This window comes from Borostomias antarcticus, assembly GCF_949987555.1.
Source record: "Borostomias antarcticus genome assembly, chromosome: 16".
Lineage (NCBI taxonomy): Eukaryota > Metazoa > Chordata > Actinopteri > Stomiiformes > Stomiidae > Borostomias > Borostomias antarcticus.
Genome location: NC_140249.1, coordinates 15,493,505 through 15,502,826, shown reverse-complemented (window position 1 = coordinate 15,502,826; position 9,322 = coordinate 15,493,505). Strand labels below are relative to the sequence as shown.

The 9,322-nt window shown below is 48.6% G+C and overlaps 1 protein-coding gene across 1 annotated transcript in view; it reads left to right on the top strand.

Moving 5' to 3' along the window:
• The window catches only part of abtb2b (ankyrin repeat and BTB (POZ) domain containing 2b), a gene marked incomplete at both ends in the record, with an annotated part of 50,248 nt that extends 41,163 nt beyond the window's left edge, over positions 1 to 9,085 (top strand). The window contains 9 exons of the mRNA XM_084451440.1: positions 206 to 341; positions 1,862 to 2,112; positions 3,082 to 3,260; positions 3,522 to 3,627; positions 3,810 to 3,912; positions 5,241 to 5,328; positions 5,653 to 5,721; positions 8,312 to 8,425; positions 8,858 to 9,085. Of these exons, the coding sequence (XP_084307566.1) occupies positions 206 to 341; positions 1,862 to 2,112; positions 3,082 to 3,260; positions 3,522 to 3,627; positions 3,810 to 3,912; positions 5,241 to 5,328; positions 5,653 to 5,721; positions 8,312 to 8,425; positions 8,858 to 9,085 (1,274 nt within the window). The remainder of the gene's footprint in view (positions 1 to 205; positions 342 to 1,861; positions 2,113 to 3,081; positions 3,261 to 3,521; positions 3,628 to 3,809; positions 3,913 to 5,240; positions 5,329 to 5,652; positions 5,722 to 8,311; positions 8,426 to 8,857) is intronic.
• Positions 9,086 to 9,322: the final 237 nt, after the last annotated feature.

The window sequence follows — 9,322 nt, the reverse complement described above, 5'->3', positions numbered from 1 at the left end:
CCTGTGGGTCGAACCTCTCATGTGGTTCTTAATCAGTAACTGGGTGTGATAAAGCTCTCCCTCTCTCTATCTCTCTCTCTCTCTATTTCTTTCTATCTCTCTACCTCTCTCTCCACCTCTCCCCCCCCCCTATCTCTATCTCTATCTCTTTCTCTCTCTCTCTATCTCTCCCCAACCCCCCCTCTCTCTCTCCCTCTCTCTCTAGGGAACTATGAGATGGTGAGCCTCCTCCTGGCACGGGGGGCAGACCCTCTGTCCAAGGTGCATGATGGGAACGCCCTGACGTCGTCGCTCTACGAGGACATGAACTGCTTCAGCCACGCCGCCGCGCACGGCCACAGGTACCCACCTGCCAGCCGGCCTATCAGAAGGCCTGAACCCGACAGCTACCCTATCAGAAAGCCCGGCTGAGACTGCTAGCCTATCAGAAGGCCTGGCTGAGACAGCTAGCCTATCAGAAGGCCTGAACCCGACAGCTAGCCCATCAGAAGGCCCGGTTGAGACTGCTAGCCTATCAGAAGGCCTGAACCCGACAGCTAGCCTATCAGAAGGCCCGGCTGAGACGGCTAGCCTATCAGAAGGCCTGAATCCGACAGCCAGCCCATCAGAAGGCCTGAACCCAACAGCTACCCTATCAGAAGGCCCGGCTCCTTGCGCCGCGACTTGTTGACGGGGGGGGGGGGGGGGGGGGGCTAGCAGAGATTTTCGATTGTCGCGCGAGTTGTTTACCGGGGGGGGTGAGACTTGGTTAAGATTACTACATAATACTAATTATTCAAACATACTAAGATACAAACAGTCTGTATGAAGGGCATACATGCAAGTCATACTTAATCTACACATAATAAACCCTACCCACCCACCCACCAAACAAAAATAGAACAGACAAGAGAAAGAACAAGGTCTTCACAGAAGAATGCAGGATAATTACAATTAGTGCAACAGAGTACCCAAGGGCTCAAAAAAAGAAGAAAAAAAAACAATATAATTATATATTGGGGGGTATACAGTATAAATGCATATAACTAACTGCTTACCAGACCCCAGCCACTCAATCACACCAACAACAAATTCTACCGACATTGGTCGTGTGGTGGTCATCATTACGTAAATCCATTAATTGATTATGACTAGCTAGCTTGTTAAGCAGTTGGGCAGTCGACTAATTTATGCTCAGCTGTCTGGCGCTGTATAGACTTAATTCACAACAGAGACAAATAAATGCAAGTTATATAGTTTTGCAACTGAGGCTTAGGGGGCAAACAATACACTCGTTTCGTTTATGTGTTACCTGGCTGGTTAGCTGTCATCACTCGGGCACTCTGGATGGGGAAAGGGCAGTGGAGGAGTAGTGAGCCTCCGTTTGTGTCCGCTTTTCGCATTTACCGTTACAAAGGAAGAGAGGGAGGGGAGGGGCACGGTGTGCGGGGGGGGGCTGGCAAAATTACAATGCATTTTGGGGAATTATTATTACAAGATTTTAATCGAGAATTGATCGATGTCACCATGGGCCACATACAGTAGGCATACACCATTAAAAAATTACATTAAAAAAGTAACTTTCAAAAGGGCACTTGCCTTGTCCAGAGGGCAAAGGGCAGGTGCTCTAGCACCACCTCGTGTCTATCTGTGCACGTCCCTGATCCTTAATAAAGATAAAGATAAAGAAAGAGAGGTGTGTTTGTGTGTGTGTGTGTGTGTCCGTGTGTGTGCGTGTGATCATGACTCATATCCATAACGGTGAAACACACTGTATGAGAAAGAGACGTAAGTGTAATGGTGGACAAAATCAAACAATCAGCGTTAACCACACGCCCCCTACTGGCGGCTCACACGTATTACACCTCTCTCTGGCCCCCAGGAACGTGCTGAGGAAGCTGCTGACCCAGCCCCAGCAGGTCAAGGAGGACGTCCTGTCCCTGGAGGAGATCCTGGCGGAGGGGGTGGAGGCGGAGGAGCTGCCCCTGCTCGGGCCCTCGTCCTCGGGGGCCGCGCTGTGTGACGGCGCTCCCCCCAGGCTGTGCAAGGCCAGGATGAAGGCCCTGCAGGAGGCCACCTACTACAGCGCCGAGCACGGCTACTTGGACGTCACCATGGAGCTGCGCGCGCTGGGTACGTTCGTGGGTGTGTGTGTGGGCGTGTGTGTGTGTGAGTGTTGGCGTACCACAGAGACGGACATGGCCATTCTCTGATTTGGACACTGAAGCTGCGTTTGAAACCGTTCCAGAACCAGTGGACCATATAGTGTGTTCGCCATTTTCTTCTAGGTGTCCGAATTCTCAACGGTTAATTTGATCCACTATAAAATACCCACAATTCACAGCATTTTCTAGTGAACAGAGGATTTACCCTACATAGGGAATAGTGAGTGAGTGAATGAGTGAGCGGTTTTGAACACAGCTTCTGAGTGTTAAGTCGCTAGTATGCTACAGTACCTGTCTGCGTAGCAGCAATGCTAGTCATGGTGATCTGACATTAGGACAACATGGGACCATGATAAAGACCCCAGTGTCTGTTCCTGATATGATACTGACAGTAGATTCTGTTACTAATATGATACTGACAGTAGAGTCTGTTACTGACAGGATACTGACAGTCTGTTACTGACAGGAAAGTGACAGAGTCGGTTACTGACAGGATACTGACAGAGTCTGTTACTGACAGGACACTGACCAAGTCTGTTACTGACAGGAAACTGACAGAGTCGGTTACTGACAGGAAACTGACAGAGTCTGTGACTGACAGGATACTGACAGAGTCGGTTACTGACAGGACACTGACAGAGTCTGTTACTGACAGGACACTGACCAAGTCTGTGACTGACAGGATACTGACCGAGTCTGTGACTGACACGAAACTGACCGAGTCTCTTACTGACAGGATACCGACAGAGTCTGTGACTGACAGGACACTGACCGAGTCTGTGACTGACAGGACACTGACCGAGTCTGTGACTGACAGGATACTGACAGTAGAGTTTGTTACTGATATGATACTGACAGTAGAATCTGTTACTGACAGGACACTGACCGAGTCTGTGACTGACAGGACACTGACCGCCCCCTCTCTCCTGTCCGGCAGGCGTTCCCTGGAAGCTGCACGTGTGGCTGGAGTCCTTGCGCAGCGCCCAGCAGCAGTCCAGGGCCTCCGTCACGCTGTCTCTCCTCCGCGAGTTCACCACCATCAGGGAGGAGGACTACTGCCAGGAGCTGGTCTCTCTGGGCCTGCCCCTCATGTTCACCGCCCTGCGCACCACCAAGGTCCAGACCCTCTCCTCCACCGTCATGATCTCCGCACGGTCCAGAAGAACTAGGATAGGTTTTGAGTATGATGAGTACCGTGGTAGAGGAATAGCAAGTGTACAGATGTAGAGTAGCATGTGCCCTAACGTTTCCAGAATGAAACGTAATAAAAAATGTATTCGTAACAGTCCTCTCTCTCTGTCTCTCTCTCTCCCTTCCTCTCTCTCTCTCTCCCTCTCTCCCTTCCTCTCTCTCTCTCTCTCTCTCTCTCTGTCTCAGAATGAAGCTATAACCCAGCAGCTGGCAGCCATTTTCAGTCACTGTTTTGGTCCGGCTCCTCTGCCAGCCATCCCGGAGATGAAGCCCACTCTCTCAGCGCAGCTGGGTAATGGAGTTTTAACCTCCTACTGCCGTCACTGTAGTTTATACCGTTAACTAACTCTGCTAAGACCCAGCGCTCCCAAGTCTGAAGTGAGTTGTTGTTGGAGGGAATAGATTTCTTATAGTGTGGTATGGTGTGTGTGTGTGTGTGTGTGTGTGTGTGTGTGTGTGTGTGTGGTCCTGCAGACCCCCACTTCCTGAACAACCAGGAGATGTCTGACGTCACGTTCGTGGTGGAGGGGAAGCCGTTCTACGCCCACAGGGTGCTGCTCATCACGGCCTCGGACAGGTGAGGGGGGGGCTGAGAGAGCGGGAGTGAGGGGCGTGATGATGACGATGATGATGATGATGATGATTAGAAACCGTTTCATGCACAGTCATCAACAGTTTCCCCCCTCGAGGATAAAGTACTTAGTCTATGTATGTATGTGTGTGTGTGTGTGTGTGTGTGTGTGTGTGTGTGTGTGTGTGTGTGTGTGTGTGTATGTATGTGTGTGTGTGTGTGTGTGTGTGTGTGTGCGTGTGTGTGTGTGTATGTGTGTGTGTGTGTGTGTGTGTGTGTATGTACAGGTATGTATGTATGTATGTATGTGTGTGTGTGTGTGTGTGTGTGTGTGTGTGTGTGTGTCTGTCGGTCTGTCTGTCTTTCCATCTTTCTATGTTCAATTCAAATCAATAAGCTTTATTGGCAGGAAATACTCTGTACTGTATGTAAATATTACCAAAGCATAGTACTAATTAAATAACAAACAAGCAAACGAAAATAGATGATAACAGCATATATATGAATAAGAAATGCTGTAATAAATGGTAATAATAATAATAATAATTATTATTATTATTATTATTATCACAATGTGTATATGTATATTTGGGTGTGCACAAGTGTGTGTGTGTGTGTGTGTGTGCGTGTGTGTGTGTGTGTGTGTGTGTGTGTGTGTGAATATATGCGCGTGCTGTGTGTGTCTAGGTCACTCACTGTCCCTCAGGTTGTGGCATGCTGATACGTATTGGGCAGCCATACATGCCCTGTCTCCTTCTCCTAGGAGGATTTAAGTTTTGAGAGGTCATTAAGTTATTTGAAGTCTGGAATTAGTTATGAAATGAAATGAGTTGAACTTGCTAAAGCAGATGTTCCTTATTACATTGAATGCGTTACAGTATACTATAGGATGAAGTGCATTTTTCTGTTGAACAGTGATCACATTCTGTTTTCTTCCGGTTGCCAGGATTTTTTGTGTCATCCTTTTTCGATTGCCAATTTGTGGTCACTGAGCCAGTACTTGGATAGGATCTGTCTCTGCTTTCTATCTCCGACAGTAGAGAGCTATTCTGCCCATTTCTTATGTATTTTTAGGGCCAGATAACATTCTAATCTACTTTGGCTTTTAGTTACATCTTTCCAATCTATCTATCTATCTATCTATCTATCTATCTATCTATCTATCTATCTATCTATCTATCTATCTATCTATCTATCTATCTTTCTGTCTATCTGTCTGTCTGTCAGTCTAAGATGTGAGATGATGTCAACTCATATGTGTGTGTGTGTGTGTGTGTGTGTGTGTGTGTGTGTGTGTGTGTGTGTGTGTGTGTGCGCTTGCGTGTCTTGACCAGGTTCAAGTCTCTGCTGGCTTCATCCGGACCTGATGGGACCCAGAGCAAGGATGTTGAGATCAGTGACATCAAGTATAACGTTTTCCAGGTAAGCCCAACAGATACCACACCAAATCACTGAGCGCTTTTCCCAAATAACCTAACCCACCCCGAATGACTGAACCCAGTTCAAGTCCAGCTGTATTCCTTTGAAAAGGGAAGGAAGCAAGGGTATTTTCAGCGTAATCAGTTTGATTGGTGCAAAGTATCGGTGATTACTTCTTGGATTGGATAAGCCACAGATGCAGCGAAACCGGGGTTTCCTGCCGTTTCCCAGACAACCGTTGATCCGGAGGCGCCCTGGCCTCGTGTCTGGCCAACGAGCTGGTGGAAAACACGACGACCACTAATCTGACTTCTCGCCCGTCCCCAGATGATGATGTCATACCTGTACTGCGGAGGGACGGAGTCGCTGAAGACCAACGTGTCGGACTTGCTGGAGGTGAGAGCCCCTTCGGTTCACGCTGGAAACCGCGAGACCGCACGTAGCTTCTGCGCCCCCTGCTGGCCGCTGAGGAAAATGCAGTCTGTTCGAGGGCTATGGTTTGGCAGTTTGGGTACGCCCACACGCCCAAATAAGGCATTGGGAGAACGGCCAGTCATCAATCAAATCAATCAAAGCTTTATTTGTAAAGCACATTTCATACCCAGAGGCAACACAATGCGCTTTACAGAGAACAAGGGAGGTCGGCATACGACCCACTCTCTACATATTCCAGAGGGAAGCAAAAAAACAGTAATCACCCGGGGGCCAGATAAGTGAGCTGTAAAAATTCTTCCCTGACCCCTCTCAACAAGGCGATCGAGCAAGCTCCAGGAGTATGTTTGTCTACCGGCTAAGAACATTTATAAAGCAATACATTACATTAAATTACATTTCAGAGTGAGAGAGGCTAAAAGCATCATAGGAGAGAGAATATTCTACGGACATGTTACATCATCCACAGCAGACACGGGGGTATCTATCGGACTTCGGGAGGTCTGCTGGTGACAGTGGGGCATCCACTGGACCTGGTTAGAAGATAGGAGGGAGAGAGAGAGGGAGAGGGAAGGCAGAACAGGGAGAGGGAAGGCAGAACAGGGTTAGTAGCACATAGAGCCATACAGACCACACAGATATTGAAACAGGCAACCTGGGGCAAGCTCCTGGAATATATTTGTCTAAAGGCTAAGAACATTTAAAGAACAATAAATAACATTAAATTAAATTTTCGGAGCAAGAAAGGCTAAGAGCATCAGGTCCAGGCCTAAGCCGGATGTGGACTGATGTGTGTACGTGTGTGTGTGTGTGTACTAAATACTACGATATCCACAGCTCCGCAGCTGACACTGGACCTGGTTAGAGGATAGGAGGGAGAGAGAGGCACTAGGGGAGACTGAAAACGGTTAGTAGCACACTGAGTCATTGAAGCAACACAGCAGTCAGAACAGAACAAGCATGTTTCAGGATAACCAGCTTCTGTACACTACTTGATATACATACATTGCATAGCAGGATAAATACCAATGTATACAGAGGATTCACAGGTAGGTTTGAGGCTGCCTTTCTGTGTCTCAAGGTCCTAGCTAGTGATTGTAGGCTAGGTCGAAAAGGTACGTCTTGAGGTCTCGCTTGAAGACCTCCGTTGTTTCGGCCCTTCTTAGGCACTCCGGTAGGGTGTTCCAGAGGTTGGGGGCATAGAAACTAAAAGCTGCCTCTCCGTGTTTCTTGGTCATGGCTTTTGGAACTGTTAAAAGTTCAGTGCCTGAGGATCTAAGTGTTCTGTTGGGCATGTACTTAACAAGCATGTCTGAAATATATTCTGGTGAGTGACTGTGGAGTGATTTATAGACTAGTAATAGTATTTTAAAGTCTATTCTAGAGTTGACTGGTAACCAGTGTAGTGATTTTAACACTGGTGTGATGTGTGCCCTTCGCCTAGTCTTAGTGAGGACTCGGGCCAGTGTTGCTGATTGTATCTCAGCTTGCACGTGTACAGATGTTTATCCTCCAGAATTGCGCTCTTAAATGCACCGCCACTCGCAGCCTCAAGAGGCAGCGGAACACGGTTTCATTTCACCTAGTTTTTCATGCAGGCTGACAGACAGACAGACAGACAGACAGACAGACAGACAGACAGACAGACAGATAGATAGATAGATAGATAGATAGATAGATAGATAGATAGATAGATAGATAGATAGATAGACAGACAGACAGACAGACAGACAGATAGACGGATAGATAGATAGATAGACAGACAGACAGACAGACAGACAGACAGACAGACAGACAGACAGATAGATAGATAGATAGATAGATAGATAGATAGATAGATAGATAGATAGATAGATAGATAGATAGATAGATAGATAGATAGATAGATAGATAGATAGCAACACTGCTTTCCAAACACCAGAGTAGACCACATTATAACACGATGTAAATAAACCTACAGGTATTTGGTTTTGGTTGGATGATAATAATGCTCAGGAAGCAGCTCTTGCGCATCGAGAGGCATTTGTATCACAGAACAAAGAGTTTTCAAACGCACTGTCTCCCTCCTAGTCAGTTTGAATCTAGCCTGTCTAACTGAAAACAGCCTTTCTTCAATTTGAGCCATGCGTTTAAACTTGAACGTTGCAAGCGTGTCACTCACACTGAGATCGGGTCATCGTTTAATCCACTAATCGTTCAGGTCGGTTCGTCCTCAGCTCTCCCCTTCCTCTCTCACCTGTCTGGTCCGACGCTCTCTCGTCATTAATTCAAATGTACACAGCAGAGAGTCACGTGACAGGGTGACCTGCTAACTATGCCTCTGAACCGATACAGTACGGTCATACAAGGTCATCGTCCGACCTTTGAACCCAGCGAGCCTTTCATTCATATTGCGATTCGCTCGCCCGCAAACAGAGCTCATTCAACAATCCCTTTCAAGTTCTCACAGCAGAGCCATTCCAACACTGAAAGGGGGGAGAGCTGGTTCTCGTTATGCATGTTACCGTCCTGTGTTGTGGTCTCTGTGTTAACCGATGCTTGGCTGCGTCCCCAGCTGTTGTCAGCGGCCAGCCAGTTTGAGTTGAGGGCGCTCCAGCGCCACTGTGAGCTGATCTGCTCCCAGAACATCAACATGGACAACGCCGTCAGCATCTACAAGACCTCCAAGGTAACAGAGGCACCTTTAGTCAAACAGTATATCTCAGTTCTTGACTGGATTTTAAATGTGTGCGATCTGAATTTGTATGTCTTAATTATCAATTTGATTTAAAAAATGTCTATATTAGTCATCTACAATATATTTGAAGTACATTAATTTGGATCATCTCTCTCCCTCCCTCTCTCTCTCCCTCTCTCTCTCTCTCTCCCCCTCTCTCTGCCTTTCTCTCTGCCTCTCTCTCTGTCTTTGTCTCTCTGTCTCTCTCTCTCTCTCTTTGTCTCTCTCTCCCTCCCTCTCTCTCCCTCTCTCTGTCTCTCCCTTTCTCTCTGTCTCTCTCCCCCCCTCTCTCTCTCCCTCTCTCTCCCCCCCCCCATCTCTCTCCCTCTCTCCTTCTCTCCCCCCCCCCCTCTCTCTCTCTCCCTCTCTCTCTCTCTTTCTCAGGTCCACGGGGCGGTGGAGCTGAGCGCGTTCTGCGAGGGGTTCTTCCTCCAGCACATGGTGGGGCTCCTGGAGAGGGAGGCGTTCCGGAGCCTGCTGCTGGGGCCCCCGGGGGCCCGCTGGGGGTCCGGGGCCGGGACAGGGCCCGCTCGGGGGGACTCCCCCCTGGAGGAGCTGGAGGGCACCCTGGCCCGACGCCTGCGCTCTCTCTACGTCACCTCCCGCGTGTGAGGAGGAGGAGGAGGAGGAGAGGGGGCGGAGAGCAGGAGAGAGGAGGAGGAGGGAGGGACAAAGGGGCCGTGGCGTCGAATCCCGCGTCGCCATTGGTTCGGCTCATGACTGCGAATAGGAAGAGTCGTATCCTCGATCCGAGTTTAGAGGCGACCTCTGAACCTTGAGCTGCCCTGGGCTCTGATAGGACAGACCTGCCCCAGCATAGACGCTGCACCACAGACAGTAGCCCCGCCC